General features: G+C 41.0%; 1 protein-coding gene across 1 annotated transcript in view; it reads right to left on the bottom strand.

The window, feature by feature from the left end:
* The window catches only part of bckdhb (branched chain keto acid dehydrogenase E1 subunit beta), a 58,956-nt gene that overhangs the window by 20,235 nt on the left and 19,063 nt on the right, over nucleotides 1-19,658 (bottom strand). The window contains exon 8 of the mRNA XM_040012657.1: nucleotides 18,483-18,593. Coding sequence (XP_039868591.1) covers nucleotides 18,483-18,593 — 111 coding nt within the window. The remainder of the gene's footprint in view (nucleotides 1-18,482; nucleotides 18,594-19,658) is intronic.

Here is a 19,658-nt window from a genome sequence, read left to right as displayed (position 1 = left end):
CTTTTTTTTTTTCTTCATTCCTCCCACGATCCAGCCTTCAAACCATCTATTTATCCTACTCTGTTTTCATGAAGCCTGTTTTCTCAGTCGCAGCGCTCACCCCAGTATGTGGCCTCACCACTCTGAGGCTGGCGGCCAATGACCTGGCATGGCCTCAGAGGCTAAGGTCAGAACTGTCACTCTCCCATGGCACATAAACTGAAACACACACACACACACACACGGTGGGGGCCACAAAGACGTGAACAAATACACACACATAATTATAATTTATGTACCACACACTACTTAATCAGATTTGATTCATTTACATTTACATTAAGCAGAAAGAAGACATCTAAAAAGACAGTAGCATATTTATACAGTATGTAGTTATCACAGAGCAGTAACTCATTCTAAAAGGAGAGTGTTCAGGCAGAAGTGAATAAAAACAGTCCATACTTGGAGCTAAACTGGGATGTGGTTTGACTGATGCAGAATCACATAATGTGCCTTCAAAGTTCTCAAAACACATGTGAGAATGTTTCCAGAAGTCGTTGCCAACACTTATTTGTTGGATCTTTATTTTTTTTTTGCGCCACTAAATTGGCTGAGAATAATTTAAAAAGAGTGGCGATGACAAAAACAAAATGTGCTGTGCTTTCACTGTATGCCTACACACACACACACACTATAAGTAACTCCCCGTCTCCCCATATAATGTGCCTCCTCTTTCCTCAGGCCGTCCATCAAAAAGACAGGAACAGAAAGTTTAGTTCGGTGCCGCCACCGAGGAGTCGTCCTTGCCACTGGATCCGCTGGCTTTGCTCCCTTCCGCCGACCCTGTAATTGCGCCGCCACCACAGGGTCCTAACTCATGCGTCACCATGTGATCTCTGTGACAAATGAGAGTCGGGACGAGGCTCGACTGCTCGCTGGGGCCTTTAAAGTGGCGCTCAGCGATTAGCGGAGAGGGGTGAGTGCTCGGCGAAAAGGGGGCCACCGTTAAAAATCGCAACGCTGAGGGGGAGGAGGCAGGGCGGGAGGAAAACACAAACACTCGTTCGCTTTCTGGTGCCGCAAAATCACTCGCTCTCTGTCATGTCCGAGAGAGGGAAAGTGAGCACCAGGGGAGAAGAAGAGAGGAAGAAAGAGAGAGGGCGAGGGAGCGCAAGAACGAAACAACAGAGGAGAACGTGTAGAACTGCCTCGATGTTGGGCAGAGGGCCAAGCCATCCTTCAGAGGAGCCAGGACGCCAGAGGAGACCTCAGACAGAAATAACTCCAAACATCCCATAAAGACCCATTAAAACCAATTCAACTCAATTACTCCCTGACGTGCACACACAGACACACATACTCACTCTACCTTTCTGCCCTGTAACCACGCTGTACCGCTGACTGTGTGTGTCAGTGTTCACACACACACACACACACACACACACACACACACACGTCCATGACTGCGCACACTTCAACTTGATGACAGCTCTCTGTGAGCATCCCACAGGCTGACGCGTGTATAAGCAGACAGTATGGTAGTAAAAAATCAATCAACCATTGTTAAAGGCCCTATAAAGTAATGTATAACATAACAAAGGGGTGGTTTTCTGTGGATGTAACATCTCAACAACGTCTTGTAAGCAGGGTTCTTTCTCAGCAGGATAACCTGTATAAACTGAAATTATATAGAATTTGAGGCAAACTGGCTGAAATTTTTGACTTGGGCAGGAAAGCATGTTTAACGCAAAGTCAGAGCCAGGACAACGCTGTAGTCTGCAGTGACAACACTACACAAGGCAGCTTGTTCGGCATTAAGACTACAACCGATACTGCAGGTGGTGGACAGAACAATGGTACCAAACAGTGAAGCATAATGTGGCCCCAAAGGAAATAAACACTACCAGTTCAAAGCTCACAATGCTTGGGTCTGTCAAGGCTCATACAACAGCTATTTTATTAAAAGTGATTAGTCAAGAATCTTTTGAAAGAAAAGTAACCTGGAAAGGGAACCAATCTGTTTCGAGCCAAGACCACAAATGCTCTCAGATTGGAGCTTCTCCAACACAAGGATGTAGTACACTTCTCTGTTTTTACAATATTACAAATTGGGATGGAAATGTTAGGACAAAACAAGCACTTTGAAAGCATAACTTTGGGCTCTATAATGTTTTAATGCAAATCTTCTGTGCTGTGTAGTAGACCAGGGGCACTGCTACACATCTCCTTGTTGAGCGGGCAACCCATGTATCAAAGGCCACTGCAGGGACCCAGGTTTGAGTTGGCCCTGGATGTGCACGCCACTCTCTTCCTGCTTTCCTGTCTACTTTCTGCGCTGTCAAATAAAGGCTTAAAAAAGGAAAATAAATCAGTAAAAAAAAAAAATTATAAACCAAACAACTGATGTGGTGACACTGAAGACTATTGGATGATTAGTTACAGATTATACCCAGGAGATATATTTTTAGTCATACCTCAGAGGGATTTTTTTCCTTTTTCATTCCAATATTTTTTCTTTGTCAAAGAATTTGTTCCAAATGATGTCACATTGTTGTTTTCCATTTCTACTCTTAAGAATACAAATGTTTTGAGGTTCCGAGGGGAATTTCCCAATATGCAATTTTACTACTAAATGGAGCCGTTTATCCAGTTAATGTTTGCCATGGGTTCTAAATGAAAATGTCATATCATTAATTTTAAATGAGAACGATTCAATTGCTGCATTCATCTTCTATAAGGGGAGCTTCCCAGAATTAAAGTTATCAGAACTTTGGACTGATGTCACCAGATCTATCCGAGGCAGCTGGGGCATGCCCGAGTCATGTCATTCATAAGAAGGAGAACTGATGCTCCTACGCTGCAGGCCCCAAGCCGAGAAGAAAGTAATAATAATTATAATATGGATTGTACTGTCAATAATAGCTGCAAGCTGTATCACAGAAAAGTACAGATTTTAATTTTACAAAACATTCAAATTTTATGATTGCTTCTTTAAGGAAATTATTCTTGATAATCCATTTATGTTAAATATGTTGGTAGGATGAGGGTTAAAAACTATAAATGAAAGTCTGCTAACTGCAGTAAGTAGAGATGTTGTGCATGTTGTCCTTTAAAATGGGTTTCCTTTAAAGCAGTTTAAAGCATCCGTCCATTTTATCCCGTTTATAGTAGTGTGGAGGGTTAAATCGTGTGCTGGAGCATATCCAAGATGATATGCTGGTATACCACCATCATGGTGGTTAACACAAAGACAGAGAACCATTCACACTTACAACCACAGATAGGGTACATTTAGAATCACTGATGAACCTAATATGCAAGTGTACGGACATAAATGCACAAGGAGAAAAGTCCACAGAGAAACATCAAAGCCAACAACAAGGTTCAAACCCACAACCATCTTGCTGTGAGACATCAGAGCTGCAAGGTTTGCAATGGCAATAGCCGAGTACTGAGGGAGACTCATTTCAGAGAAATAATGCTAATAAGATGATTAACAAATTGTATTATTTTGATTTCATACCCCAGTTCTTATCAAAGCGTAAAAAAACCCTGCTAAATCAAAACAGTTTATACCAAAAGTCCAACTAAAAGGCAGACTGTCACGTATCCCATACACTAATGTGCTTTAAGCAGTTTAAAAAAATCATAGTGTCAATCTTTCTTTTTTCATTGGGGCAGTATAGGATATGCTGCAGTGCAAGTTTGTGTTAGACTATAGTTTGCCAAGGAAACAGCCCAGCAGAGACATTCAACTTTTATTGTGCTCTAAAGAAAAACTGCCACTTTTAGCTTGTAACTTACTACTACAATTACTACTGGTACTACTACTACAACAAAATACCTTCAGGACTAAATGAGTATAATGTTATCAAGAGTCAGACCTTCTTAACAAATAATGTGACCAAAGAAACTTCCAGACACATCACTGAATAATGGAGGGAAAGATGCCTCATTCCATTTTTTCCATAAAATTGAACAGATACATAGACAACAATAAAAAGCAATTAAAAAAATACTCTGCAAACCTGGTGATGGCAGAAACCTTGAAAGCCGCTACAAGGCAAAAATAAAACAGGATTAATCAACAAAAAGAACTCCTGCTTCAGTGCTTCACACACTTCCACAACAGGATGTTGGCTTAATGTGTCCCAGTGACATTCCTACAGGAGCACAAGAGCATCTCAGTGGCCATGACATCTGGCTCACATCAACACTCTACACACAAAGAAAAAAAAAATCTGCCCTAAATCTATCCTCTCTTTTTGTTGTGTTGTAGACAATGTGAGCCTCATCATCAATTTCTTTAAAGAATTTATTTTTTGTCAACTGCTACTGGACATAAAAACTGCAGAAATGGTCTGAAGATGTTTTTCAAACGTGCAGCCTTCCTCAAAGATGTGTAGCATTTACATGACAGCAATGGTTTCATCTTTTTTTTAAACTTTAGCAGCTTTTTCTTTTAAACATAATCTTTTTATCATATAATAATGCTTCACTGCATGCCACAGAACAAGCATGTTCTAATATGTTCTGACATCTTTTATATGAGATACACAATACCACTGAAGAGGCAGCTGATTAGTCTTAAATGTACTCTCTTTGTTTTATAGCCTAACAACAAGTCCAAGCATCCAGCCACAGTCAAAAAGAATCATCTTTAGCAGCAACAAGTAGTCAGAGTCTGGGATTATATTAAAACACACAACACAAAGAGACAGGCTAAATCCACTGAGATCAACCGTGGAAATTTACACAAAATGCTTAAAACCACCTACTGGCTGAGAGCCTTGAAAAAAAGTTACGCTTAATATTATTTATACACAAAACAGGTTATAGAGCTTCCTTTTCCGTGGAGATTCAAAGTTTGGGTCATGAGCTGTCAGCATAATGCAAGACAAGCACCACAGTGTCTACAGCCAATAATAGCTCAGCAAAAAGGAACTATCCTTCTGTCTTTGGATGGCTTAAATGGTAACAATGCTTAAAAAAGGAGCAAAGACTTGTATATTTTTCTGCACAAGAGGCTAATAGCACATCTCAAAAATGTGCGTTTCAACCAAACAAATCTATCTTTGGAGTTTGCTTCCTGCCACAAAACGTTCTGAGAATCCAAGTTGCCGTCAGACTATGAAAAACAAATAAATAAATAATTAAAAATAAAAAATAAAAAAATTTCTAGCTTCAGTATGAAGGAGGACATAACAATTCTGACTGAACTCCATGACGTGCAGTCAAAAAAAAGTTGCCAAGACTTCAAAAGTTAACAAAGCCGATAAAAGTTCTGAAAAGATAAAAGTAAAAAAGAAAAGAAAAACATGAACATATTTAATAGTTAGAAGAGAGCTGATGTGAAAAGCAAAACATAAAAACAGTTAAGATTAATGACAAATTATTATTACTTTTTGGTTTCGGTTTATGTAACTGACTTGATGATTTACAGCTGACTTTTAAAAGGAGCTGGAAAATCACTCGGCAAAGGACAATATAGTAGTGTGTGTTGTATCTGAGCAGACCTCTTGGATGTCTTTCTGTCCTTGTGACTTCAGACGTTCTGCGTTTTCCGCTCTGTCTTGTTATCGGCCTGCAGGCTGACCTCGATGATCTCAATCTGCCCACACCTCAGGCCAAAGCTACTTAACTGAACCGTCCTCTCCAGTGGAAAGCCTACAACCTGGCCCAAAGAAGCAACAGGCAGTCCAATTTATAGTGCAGACTGATTTTAGAGGACTTATTTCGTAATGAAAAGGGCCACTTCATTTATCATTTTCCTTCAGCAGCCGATTCCCATACCCGATTTGGATATTTGCATCTGCCGTCAACACAATAAGACAATTAACCTGTTACAGTACAATTTGGAGGAGGGTGTGTGGGGCTGAATTGTCGTAATCATTGGCTACAGAACAACTATGTCTAATTTTCAAGGTTTTCAATTTTCAGGACTGTGAGTGTATATGACTTTCCAATGTGCCTTGATGTGCATTTGCCAAATTTAAAGGCCACATTTCTCCAGTGAGTGACACTGGGAAGAATTTGAGAAATCTCCAGTGCCTAGCTGTGGAATGTGACTGCTCGGTACTGCCAGGAGGAAGGCTGGAAAAGTGGTCAGTAGCAGACAGACGAAAGTGGAGAGGGGGAGACGTTGGAGGAGACAACCAGGGGAGATTACTATACCTTGAATAGTCTGGTAAACCACAAATTAATCACAAATTTTGTGATTTACACGTCTAATCCAGATAAAATTATCCGACTGCTATGAAGTTAAGTGCTGGTTTCTTCTGTTCCACTGCATTACGCAATATTTTGAGCATCACCGTCGGTGGAGAAAACGAGGAAGGAGCTGGATCCATCACCGAAAAACTAGCATGAGTAGTTTTCCACTGATATAACCACCGAAACACTGGTGTAGCAGTCCTGCTTGCTTGGGTCTACAGAGCTCAGTGTTAACATTGTAATTATAGACACAGGGTACAATAATAAGAACGTGGGGCCCAAACTTCTGTCCACTTTCTTCATGCGCCATTTTTCTTCTCGTTTGATTGATTCCAGTGCATGTGTGACAGCGGGCCAAAGACATTAGGGATGCTGTGGTGGGCCAGTAAGCAGATACTGGCAGAAAACCCCTCGCCTGAAAGGGAAACAGAGGCATGAGCCCCGGCTTGTCTGTGAGCTAATCGCCAGCAGGCTGCTTGCCCCTTCTCTGGCCCAGCTCCAGACCACAGTCAGATAAAAGCAGGCTCTGCTTGCTCACTGAGATGAGTGCTGAAAGTGGGCACCAAGACACTACAACAGATCCAGACGTGAATCCAAATATATCTAGATTTGAACTTCTTTAAAGTCAAAATGTATCTTGGATTATACAATAGTGGCTGAATACACAGCCAGCTGAAAGGTTTTTTCCTTTGACAGAAAATTGGGGCTTACAATTATTTTCAATTAAAAAAAGAAAAAAGAAAAAAGGATGGTATATTAAAAGAACCAGATTGACATGAATCTCATGTAATGTAGCGTAATATATGAATGAATTTAATGTATCTGATTAATGACTAAACCAATGGGCCTCTCCATTTACACGCGTTATTAAAAACACATTATTGATATGGTGATTTTACCTCATATATTCAAGATTCAAATTAGCTGGCAGCTATATTTTTCCTGCATATAAAAATTGTTGGTGCACTCAAGACCGATTTTAGCTGCAGCCTAAGGAAAATACTTAAACTACATAGCATGCTCCTAATGAGACTACGGATGGTGTCCGGAGGAATATCCTACCAGATCTGGATAACAGTATCAGTGAGGTCCTGGACAATCTGAGGTGCAACCTAGCAGCGTCGAACAGACTGAAACAATGTCCCAGTGGTGTTCTACTGTATTTAGCAGTCAGGAGAGCATGAAGGACAGTCATTGGTATCAAGTCCTTCATCCTCCAGGAACTACATACATCCTCTTGCCAATTGAGGCTGGCCATTGTTGTGCACCAGGTGGAACAGAGGACCCACTGCACCAGCATAGGTTCTGACAATGGGTCCAAGGATTGACCCACCATCAACCCTGTCATGCTGAACGATGTTACAGGCAGCACTGTGTGAAAAGCACAGGCTGCCAGTGGTGGAGCTGTCAATTCTGGTATTTTATGGCAAATGCCAATCGGGCTGCAGGGTGAGCACAGGGTCCACAAAAGGATGTTGGGACATCAGGCCACAATTATGATGTCTGTTTCTGATTTTCTAGTCAGAAACATTCACACCAGTGTCCTGCTGGAGGTCATTTTGCAGCTCTGGCAATACTTAACCTGTTCCTCCTTGGACAAAGGAGCAGATACCAGTCCTGCTGATGGGTTCAGGACTTTCTATGGCCCTGTCCAGCTCTCCAATCTATCCATCCATCTATCCTCGTGGGGACTTGCCATTGACATAATGCTGCTTACCCTAACCCTCAAAAATGAATGCCCAACACTAAACCTAACCATAAACTAATTGCAACCCTGATACCAAAACCACATTTTGAGTGTGATAAATGCATTCAACCTCATAGGGACCTGGATTTTGGTCCCTGCGGGGGCTGTTGGTCCCCACCAGTATAGTAAATTTCAGATTTTGGTCCCCACCAAGATAGTAAGAACCCGTACACACACACACACACATACACGCATGCACTGAACATACTCATCCTGGCTCTCCATCTCTGTATCTGGAGGCCAACTGTTTCTATCCACAGTTGTCTGTTCACATGATTATCATAATGAGTCTTTAGCTAAGTATGATCATATTTTAAAATTAAGCATGGATGGGTCATTTCTACTGGAAGTTTCATTGAAATTCAAAGCGCGTAGGTGGCAGTGGGTGCGGCTGGAACAAGGCCACGTCAAATTACTTCAAATGAAAAGAGATGTCTCTGGCTTAGATGGGGACTTTCTTCAGTTTGTTAGAAGTGAGCCGTTTCCATATCTACACCAAGAAGAAGAGACTTAGCTGGGAATAACTGGAGGGCCGTGAACATGATTTAAGGTTGGGTTTCATCTGCATTACTGGAGTGACAACCTAAAATCAAACACATGCAACAGGAAAATTAAAACCAAGTATGAATGCTCTGAATAGGCTTTTGCTGACAGACTCGAGGCCTTTCTTTAAACTGACCACCTGACCTCAAATCAATGCTTGGCAATGTGGAATCATTTATAAACTGACATCATCATCATTTATTTATTTATTTACCTCCGTAACTGAGATCAGGGTGAATGGAGAACAACTCTTGATGTTTGTCATGGGGTTATTAAAAAAAAAGCTGCAGCCAGATGTGGCAGACCAACTGACTCAAACATGGAGAGCCTCAATTTAAAGGTTTTGCTCCATGAGGAAAAATAATCATTCAATCACAAGCTCACTTAACCACAACAGTTCTAGCACTCACGCATTTCAATCAGGTTTTCCAAAACATGTTTAGAAGAAGTTGAGGAGTATGGCGGGAAAAAAATCAATGCACTGATATTGACTCTCACCCCCACCCCCCCCACTGGAAACACACATCACGCTCCTTTATTTACCATAAATGTTCTAAAAGTTTTGGTTTCACGTCCTTAATCGTGTTTTTATTCATTATCAGAAAACTGCTTCCATCTGAGAAAGCCGTGATCACTTTTCCACGGCCGGACATTAAAATATTTTTTGAAGCAACATGTCTTTAATGTGTGGTCAAAATTTTTGAAAATTTTCCATCAGTCCAATTGTGTTCTGCTTAGCTGAAGTCTGAAGTCGACCTCAAACGACACATTTTCCCCCTTTGTAATTATGGTAGGTAGTATTAAAAACAATAGCAACCACAGCTGCAGAGATGGGGACAACACGCTGAACTTGAAGCCAAGCAGAGCTTGGCGGTGGCTTCTATTTGCTTGCATCTCTTTCCACTTGAGTGAATGGCAAACAAACTGATGTCAGCGTACCGGCTGGCTCCCCGGCTGCTTCCACACACACACACTGTGTTTACCTGCAGTCTTTGCCTTAGGACATACATTTACAGCCTGAAGCCATTAAGAGAGAGTGCAAGTTGAGCGTAGATGTGATAAGAAGGTCTTATCTGCTACAGTGAGTCAACAGACTCCAACGCACTCAGAGCACTCATCATAACCCGCATCAGTTCCAAGAATCAGAACAGATGCTGATGCACATCGCTCCCCAAGTACGGCTCGCTACAAATCTTCCTCCTCTATTAAGCATCCAGTAAATTCTGCCTTTGTTTGGGACTCTGACATAATGTTATTTATATTTTATAAGACCTGAGATACTGGTGCATTCGTGCACTGTGTATCCCTAAGTGACTCCTCCTGCATGTGTTAGAGAGGGTTTAACAGGTTCAGCCAAACTGGTTGCATCACTACAAGGGTTGAGATCCAGGCAGCGCTACAGTCACAGAGACTTCAACTGGAGAGCAGGCCAAGAGACATCTATTAAGGAAGAAAGATATGCACATTATAGAGAGGATCGTGAGCTGGAGAAAGCAGTTACCAGGTATGCCAGAGACCTACAAGTTATCTCACGTCCCAAAAGAAAAGCAACACAGGCAGCACGGCTGCCAGACATACACAAACTGCAGTCAGTCCAGCAACTTAACATGTCTTTTATCAAAGGTTTCATGCCAGAAAATGTGAATTACTTTAAATAACTTGTCTTTTGACATAAAACCTGCTTTGACAAGTCACAGCCGCGACAGGTTTGAGCAACACACGATGCAGAACAGTGCCTGTTAAGTTCTTTAATAGGCTGTGCTAAGCTATTATAATATCCCTCTGTTGTCTGTAGTAGAGGATTCAAATTCTTCACTTAACCTAAGCCTCCGCTTGTGTTTTCAGACCACATGTTTATAGCTGTACTGTGGTGTAGGGACACTCGCTTGAAGTCACGTAGTCCTACAGTTCCTAACATAGAGTCAGGCTGCGCTTTCACCCTGCTCACCGCTTACGACTCCTCACTGTTGTCTTTAATGCCATGTCATTGAAGATAGACCCAATTGTAAGACAGTTTTACCACAGCCCATCCAATTCTTCCTCAATGGTCTCTAAATCACAAAACTAAATGCTGACCTCCTTCACCGGCCAGATAGATCCACGCTGCATAAACAAGGCCGCACACAAAGTTGTTTGATATTTTAACCAGCTGTAAAAACCTGTTGCCAATGAAAATAAAACCGTGATCATAAAAGGTTTGGGATTCTCAACATAAAAAAAAAAATTATACCTGATATATTCTTCCTACATCTGAGAAGACCCCTTAAAGGACCGCTACCAGCGTGGTATTTTTTGGAAGTGTCACACAGATCAAGTCTTTGGCTTTGCATGTTTCTTCTGTGTGTATGGTTTTTCGTGTAAACAGGATAGAGAAGTCAGTACAGTGTTTCAACTACAACACTTTGAAGCATATGATGATGAGCACTCAGTGGAAATGACTGAAACTGTGACCGCCAAACTGCAATTGTTTACTGGCACAATGCGAAAAAGACAAAAAGAAAAAAGACAACAAAAAAAAAGAACAAGGGGTCAATCTAATAACACTACAACATACAAGAGATAAAGACAGGAAGATGACAGATTGTGTTATGCACTGCAAGTAACTAAGAGATACCAACACAACACAGGCTATAATAAAAAAAAAAAAACAACAACTTTCTTCCCGAGGTGATATTGCACAGACAGCTTTTTGGCCCAACGTATTTCTGCAGTTTGCCATTTGCAAAATGTTAATTTTGTTAAGAAGTGATGTAAAAGTTATGAAGAAATGCAACAAGCACTCCGACTGTCTGCTGATAGTTTTATGTATGATAATGCACAAGTTTAGCATTTACAGCTTGCTTTCAGCGTTGTTAAACACTGATCGGGAGGAATAAAAGGGGAAAGAAAGCTCTCTCTTCTCAAGAGCCCATTTAAACAGAAGAAGCATACTTTCACATGACTTAAGAGTTTTATTGATGACAAGTGTAGAACTCTTCTGTGGGGGTTTCCTATGAAACGAAACTTCATTTTGGCTAAAAGCAGGACATTAATATCAGTGGATTTTGTGTTTTTGCTGGTGCTAAATCTAAGCATTTTATACATGCTGCGCCGATAACTACAAAACTTTAAAAAATGAAAAATGAATAGCATAGATAATATTGCAAACAACCCAGCACCAATACAATCACAGTTAGAGACCCACTTTCCAGTTCATAGCTCGCTTCCATTTTAGTAGTAGACTATTAATAAGTAACTACTGCACCGCAGCCTCAGTTTGTCTACACATTTTATGGCTGACTGGCTGTTGCTGCAGATACTCCTCTCACAAACCAGGAGAGACTGGGTTCTCACAAGGCAACAGAATTACTTGGTGTTATCCTCAGGCTATGGTACATGTTGACGGCAGCACTGGAGATGGGGGTGAACTAATAAGGACTGAATTCTTTGTTTAATTACCGTTTCGTTGTCTGCACTTGCCCTTGCTCCTCTCTGCTTTTCCAACTTGAAGCTAAAGCTAGGCGCTCTGTAAAAGGTGCTACTGTCCCCAGCATCTTGCCTCACTGATGCATTTGCAGTTTGTGGATAGCCTGATAGTCTTTGCAGTTTGATGCTCTTCATTAGCTGTGCAAACTGGGTACTGTGTATTTTAGTTTTCCTTTTTGCCTCACTGGGGACAATATAGTTGGTACTGTTTTCTTTTTTGTTGTTTTTTCCCCACCCAAATTCTTCTTTCACTCTCACCCTGCTTCCACCGTGTCGAGATTTGTTCACATCACAGGTTAACTATGATTTTAACGAAAAGCATTTCCTGAACCTCTATCGATTATTGCTATTCTGAATTCTTTTCGCCATAATCATGTCTTAAAACTCTGACATTCTGGCAGTCCTAAAGATTGGGAAGTTAAGGAAGAGCCACTGGAAAACAGAAGAGAGCGAGGGAAAAAAGCCCCTTGTGGAGGTCCTTGGGGCATCCTGGGTGTACAGGCCGCTTCCTATAAGGACCTGTGCGTGAACCGAAGACTGAATTATAAACTGGCCTCGGTCAGTTCTTCACTGGCCGGATTCTGAGTCTGGAAAACCTGAGAATGAGGCTGAATCACCAACGGCGGACCAAAGGAATAATGGGAGTAGCAGAGATATTTTGTAAGCCTCCCGAGTGGCCAATTCAAACAAATGTAGGCCCGTGTAAGAACAGATGAAAATGTTGGCAAAATGCTCATCAGCTCAACAAGAAAAGCTGTTAATCAGTAGGGAGTAAAGCGGTCCACTTAGCAAGGAATCAGCAAGCTCTTATGTAGCATCTTTACACAACTCCACACGTGCGCTGCCCAAGCACGGCAGGAAGACTTTCCACAGAGTATCATCTGAGCCGTGGGTCTGGCAGACATAAACCAGCCATTTTGTTTATCCCTTAAAGAACGACTATTACATTTACTGGAACGCTTGAGACACTGGGACAAAATTAAATACACTCACTTTTTCTGTATTTTCATAGTAATTTCTACCCATGATTCCTTTTGTCAACAAGAGGCGTGAATATATTTATATCTGAGTGTAGCTGGTGGCTGCCTCAACAGATCCCTCGGGAAGAAAAAGGCATGTTTCTCTTATAGTACAGCTTTAAAAATTTCTACTTTGAAGACACATCGTGCTTCACTATATACGTGCACACTCAAAAAACGACTCACGGGCTATATATATATATAAACCAGCTAACCACAGACTGCACATGCATGCACAAATCCTCCACTCAAAGGATACAGGGGGGAAATGTGACTCATCGGACATGAGAAATTTTAATTGGCTGCCAACAGCTGGATGTGTGTCTGCAGCCTATCTCACTGCCTGCACACTCGCCGCTTCTCACGTCCAGTTAATAAGCAGCACAAAAGGGCTGGCTTTACGGAGACACGAGCCTGCCGGAAAAGCTGGACACCAGGTGTACAATCTTTTGAATTAACAATGTCTTGGCTACTTCCTCTCTAAACTGAAGAACACAACTTGTCCTGAAAATCTATTTATCAGAAGAGAACACCAGTTTCAAAAGGCTCCAACGAATCTTAACTGTTTATTTACTGAACTGAAAACGGTTCCATCTCACAGTGCCTCGGTCAATGAAATGATAAAAATGTATTTTAAGACATCCCTTGTGTAGTAGAGTTTATCTTTTAGAGTCATGTTTTGTTAGTGTGATTTACCCGTGGGGGTTTCTCAAATGTGTTGAGAAATGTGAATCTCGTAAGAAATAACAACTAAAAGCCTAGTTGCATATCATATACAGAACACACTGTTCTCCATGCTTTACTATTTAACGTATATCGTATATATTACTTTTTCAACTTACAACTCTACATAATTAGGGAGAGAAACCTCTAATGGGTAGCATATATGATAGCTACTCAGCCCAAATTATGTCCTTTATGGAGTGCAAATTATTGTGGGGGTATCTCTTTTTGTATTACTTTTGTGTAACTCACCTTTTCCAAAAAAGCTACGCAGACAATAGAGTTCTTATAGGAGTGCTGTCTAGTGTGTGGCTCAATCAGTTTTTTTATGCTTTTACTGAGAGGGTGCAGGGGAGGTCAGTCAAAGGCCTCCCACCTGGGTCACTGATGGCCAGCCAAGCTAAGTCAGGAGGAGACCGTTTCAAGTTACCTACCAAACCTACCAAGACAAGGCTGTCCACCTAAACTCACAGGCCGAACAAGGAGAGCGCTGATCAGAAATGCAGCCAAGAGGCCCATGGTGACATGGCTGCAGAGATCTACAGCTCAGGTGGGGGAATCTGTCCACAGGACAACTATTAGTCGTGCACTGCACAAAGTTGGCCTTTATGAAAGAGTGGCAAGAAGAAAGCCATTGTTAACAGAAAACCATAAGAAGTCCCGTTTGCAGTTTGCCACAAGCCATGTGGGGGACACAGCAAACATGTGGAAGAAGGTGCTCTGGTCAGATGAGACCAAAATGGAACTTTTTGGCCAAAATGCAAAATGCTATGTGTGGTGGAAAACTAACACTGCACATCACTCTGAACACACCATCCCCACTGTCAAATATGGTGGTGGCAGCATCATGCTCTGGGGGTTCTTCTCTTCAGCAGGGACAGGGAAGCTGGTCAGAGTTGATGGGAAGATGGATGGAGCCAAATACAGGGCAATCTTGGAAGAAAACCTCTTGGAGTCTGCAAAAGACTTGAGACTGGGGCGGAGGTTCACCTTCCAGCAGGACAACGACCCTAAACATAAAGCCAGGGCAACAATGGGATGGTTTAAAACAAAACATATCCATGTGTTAGAATGGCCCAGTCAAAGTCCAGATCTAAATCCAATCGAGAATCTGTGGCAAGATCTGAAAACTGCTGTTCACAAAAAGCTGTCCATCTAATCTGACTGAGCTGGAGCTGTTTTGCAAAGAAGAATGGGCAAAGATTTCAGTCTGTAGATGTGCAAAGCTGGTAGAGACAGACCCCAAAAGACTGGCAGCTGGAATTGCAGCAAAAGGTGGTTCTACAAAGTAGTGACTCAGGGGGCTGAATAATTACGCACACCCCACTTTTCAGTTATTTATTTGTAAAAAATGTTTAGAATCATGTATGATTTTCATTCCACTTCTCACGTGTACACCACTTTGTGTTGGTCTTTCACGTGGAATTCCAATAAAATTGATTCATGTTTGTGGCTGTAATGTGACAAAATGTGGAAAAGTTCAAGGGGGCCGAATACTTTTGCAAGCCACTGTATGTATAAAACCAAGCACCTATCCATGGAGTTTGCCTTTAAACATAATAATGAAAGAATAGGATATTCTAAAATTGTCATTGAATTTGAGCATAGTGCTGTAACAGCAACAGCATAATGCTGTCAGTTGGTCAAATTTCTTTCCTCCAAGATATTTCACGATTGACTGCAAGTTATATTACTGCAAAGTGGAAGCATTTAGGAACCACAGCAGGGTTGTAGAGTGCACAAATGTCTTCGATGCTCTACCGACTCAATAACTACACAGTTTCAAACCTCCTCAGTATTAACATCAGCACAGAAACTGTGCACCAGCAGCTTCATAGGACATGTTTCCATGGCTAAGTAGCTACTGTAGGTGTCATATATAGGCCCACTACTTTTGTTCATATAGTGCATTTCTGGGATTTAAACTCACATAGACAAAACAGGTTTTTAACCAATGTGACTTTCTTTAAAAAAAAATTGGAGTCAACAACAAATGGACTGATCAAAGATTCAGCATCAAAGAGCCATTTATAGATATTATACTTAAACTAGTTCTGCATGGGTGGGTTGCAGTGTGACGAAACTTAGATGGTTGTGTGGATTGCAGCTCTGCTGATTCTCAGGCATTTAAACTCCTGCCAGCCCAGAGCAGCTGCACAGCGCCCAGTTTTAGGGCACCACTTGTGAGGGGTTACTGAGGACACTCAGGGCACTGTACTACTGCCTGCTGTCACTGCCACAAAAGTGAAAGCTTTCAACTGTGGGGTGTGTTTCTTTTTGTGCATTTTATAACATAAATAAGCAGCAAAGTGTATGAAACTTTGAAGATTTCTATCTATAGTGTCACTCGGCTTTGTAGTATTGCCTCAAGACTGCTGAAGTTAGTTGATTTTTCATAAAACAGTTTTAGGAAAGCTGAAAATTTCATTATTCTGTATATAATGCTAATTATTTTCCACATAAGCTCACATTTTCTTGGTGAGTAAAAAAGTCACTGGTTTGCATCCAAATTCCCTCTGAGGTTGGTATCAGGAAATCTGCCAAATCAAACATGCAGAACTACCAGCTGTGGTGACCCCTTGTGGTAAAGCAGATGCTGAAAGTAACTTTAGCTTAATTTTAATGCTAAAGATACTTTGCCTTTAAAAGTTGATTGAAAGCTAAAGGCTTTAAAATAAAGCTAAGTAATCTTTTGTAATATCAAAAGATCATTTGTTCCGTTAGCGCACTAATGAGTCGGCTAATTTTTTCAGCTCTAGCCAGTCCAATGAAATGTAAAGCATTTTAAATATATGCAGAAAAGGCAGACAAACACAGCTTTAATTTAAATGCTAAAATCTATCTGTTAACACGTCTCCCATTCCAAACAAAAATAATGGCAGACATGTCTACCTCTGGACAGCCAAAGGTCATCTCAGCATTGTGCCTTTGGCTCCTTTTATGCTTGAAATGAACAAGCTGTAGCATTTGGATGTCTCCGCAGCGTTGCATCTGCCACCTTTTATTTGTGATGGCAGGTGTTGCGTAAGCTACTTCCATTTGTTTTCGTTGTGAATAATGTACATCTGGCTATTTGCTTGCTTGTTTCTGATTAATTAAAAGATAAAATAAAAGCCGTTAATGCGTATTCCTGTGCATTAGTCTGGGTGATAATAATCGTGATTTGCACTGAAATTAATTCTGTGCCTTCGCTGAAATTTGATAATAGCCTGATTAAAAGGCTGTTTCACTGCTCATCCAGCAGAAGAGGCTTGAAAAAGAGACTTGTATCCCTAGAGTGATTAGTGTAATGTAACAGTGACTTTACTGCCAAATATGAAAGAAGGAACAGGCCCTGTGTGTGTGTGTGTGTGTGTGTGTGTGTGTGTGTGTGTGTGTGTGTGTGTGTGTGTGTGTGTGTGTGTGTGTGTGTGTGTGTGTGTGTGTTTTTGATTGTATGTGAGTGAGTGAGTGTGTGTGTTTGGGGAAATTGGTTTATGGGTTTGACAGATGTTTAAGGAATATTGGGTTGGAGGAAATGACAAGCAGAGATGTTGTTGACAAGCTCGAGGTGGCAGGCTTGGCATCAGGCCTGTTAAGCAGCACATAAACACACTATTCAATTTCATGGCACTTGTTTTAATGGGGCACAAATTACAACAAAAAAAAAGGAAAAAAAGAAAAATGAAAGAAAGATTGCATGGACTTGAGAAGCCCCCTTGAACAAACTGTAACTGACTGCAGCTCACTCCGAGTATTTCCGTGCCAACACAATGCTGCAGTCTCTGCCATCAGTTCAAATTGACTCCCTATTAAATTACTACCCTCCTACCACAGTTTCTTCCTGCCTTTTAAATGCTGGTTATAAGATATGCTTGGCAGCAGGCGCAGCCTGGTGCTTGCTGATGAAGGTGTATCTTTCAGCAGAGGAGCATGAAACTTGGATAATAAACATGCGAAATTAAACAGCTGGTGACAAACAAAGATGGTTTGTGATGTATTCAAGGACCACTGCAAAAGGCAGCAATCCGAGTGTCAAGAGGATGCATGATTATGAGTCGCGTCTCACTGCAAGGCTCCTTAAGGTTTGACTTGACAGACATGCCTTTTTGTCTCTTCATAACATCAGACCCTCCCCAGCTGGTCTCCTGCTGGTTTAGTCTACAGGCGCTTTGCCCTTGGTGAGCAGGAAAGAATCTTTCTAGGCCACAATTCTCCAAACTGTCTTGTGTCATGCTCCTTCCTGTATTTCAAAGTAAATAAGGATGGAATACCCACTGGAAAGAAAGCTCCCTTCTCAAAGCCCTCCCAAATTAAATATTTTATTTTAGTGAGTGCCATAGCCTGTGTAAGGCTGAGGCAACATAAACTAGCAGTCGCGTCTTTCCAGCGGTAGAAGGGATCCTGTTTATCAGGAACCAAAGAGAACCACACTGCCCAGATGAACGTTGCCCAACTTTGTACCACAATAAACAAAGATCCAGTAGGAAGAAGGTTCCTCTGACCAGCAGTATTTATGGCAAATGACCATCTAAATGAATAACAGATGTCAAAGTATTCAGCTTGAAACTCAAACGATATGATTCTTCAAATCTGATTATTTCCTGTTATTCAACAACTTTAAACATTACAGCTTTCATTCAACTGGCATTCTTTGTGCAGGACTGTGGACTGTGTTTCACATCTATTGCTCCACTATTATATATAATGCATTTATTCACTTACTTACAAAAAACAAGTGGCACCAAAATAAATGTTTGTGGTACTTTTTTTCAGTTTGCTCTGTTTGTGCTGTGTGCATGCATCTCTGTTACCTTGCAAACGGTTTCGATATCCCAGGGTAGGATGGTCTGTAGATCAATGACCTCGCAGGATACTCCCAGTTTTTCTTGAGCCATGGACGCCACCTCCTTCAGCACATGAATCTAAACAAGAAACGAAAAAGACTTTTCAGTCTGCCTTAAATTTGCTAACACTAAGTCTTACACTTAAAATAATGTGACAATAAAAAGGCATATTTTTATATCATCTCCAGATGCTGAAAACACTGTTGGTTTCTGAATGGAAAAACAAAAGCTTGTTCCTTTCCCACCACAATTCGGAATGTTTAGGAACTTGTTTACCGCTCTTTTGACCCATCCCAACTAAAAGCCAGCGCTTGACTAATAGTTTGTAACTTAACATTCATATTCACATCTTTGTAAGTGCTACTATGCTGGTTTACAGGTGGTAAAAATGCAATTTCATAATAATGACAATAATTTAAGAATTGCCTTTTATTTTACTTTCAGCTAAACAAATATTGCACCCGATTCAGAACAGACTAACAAAAAGAAAGCTGAATGTGAAAAGTCACAAGAAAAAGAAAAATAGGCGTAGAAATCGTCCTGCCTCATCAATTCATCACTGTAGTGTCTGGGTTCACTGAGTCTGTGTTTACTGGCAGCCATTTTTTTCCCCGATTGCTTCCAAACAAGAATTGCTGTGATAAATCTGAATGATCGCAACTACAATAGTTGTCAGCAGATGTGCCAGTTTGAAAAAATAAAAACAAAAACACAACTTCAAACTTATAAACAAGCATAATACTCAATAATGCAATTCTGCAATTCTAAAGAATAAAAAGTTACATTGTTTGCTTATTATCATTTAAATAAGCGAGACGGATGAATGAGGGTGGTAAAGGATGCTGTTTAGAGAAAGGAGAATCATGTTTTCCTCTACTTTACTAGATCCTCTTTCCTCCCTATCCACCCTTCAGTATTAATAGTTAGACAGTTTCCTTCAGCACTGTCCGACCCTCCCCCTGCCACGCTTGAAAGTACATGATGCCCTGGATAAGCCTGTTAAAGTGGCTGGGTACAATCGAAGTCAGGGATGACTCCTGGTGAGTTACAGGCATCTTTATATCAAGCTGAGGAACATAAAATCTCACATGTGAAAAGAAAAAGGCCAGCAGACATGTAGTGTTAATAGAGAGTCATCAACAG

Source organism: Simochromis diagramma, unplaced genomic scaffold (genome assembly GCF_900408965.1).
Source record: "Simochromis diagramma unplaced genomic scaffold, fSimDia1.1 OVJJ01000618.1, whole genome shotgun sequence".
In the NCBI taxonomy this organism is placed as follows: Eukaryota; Metazoa; Chordata; class Actinopteri; order Cichliformes; family Cichlidae; genus Simochromis; species Simochromis diagramma.
The sequence above is the reverse complement of the archived record's forward strand: the minus strand, read 5'-3'. Positions and strand labels throughout refer to the sequence as shown.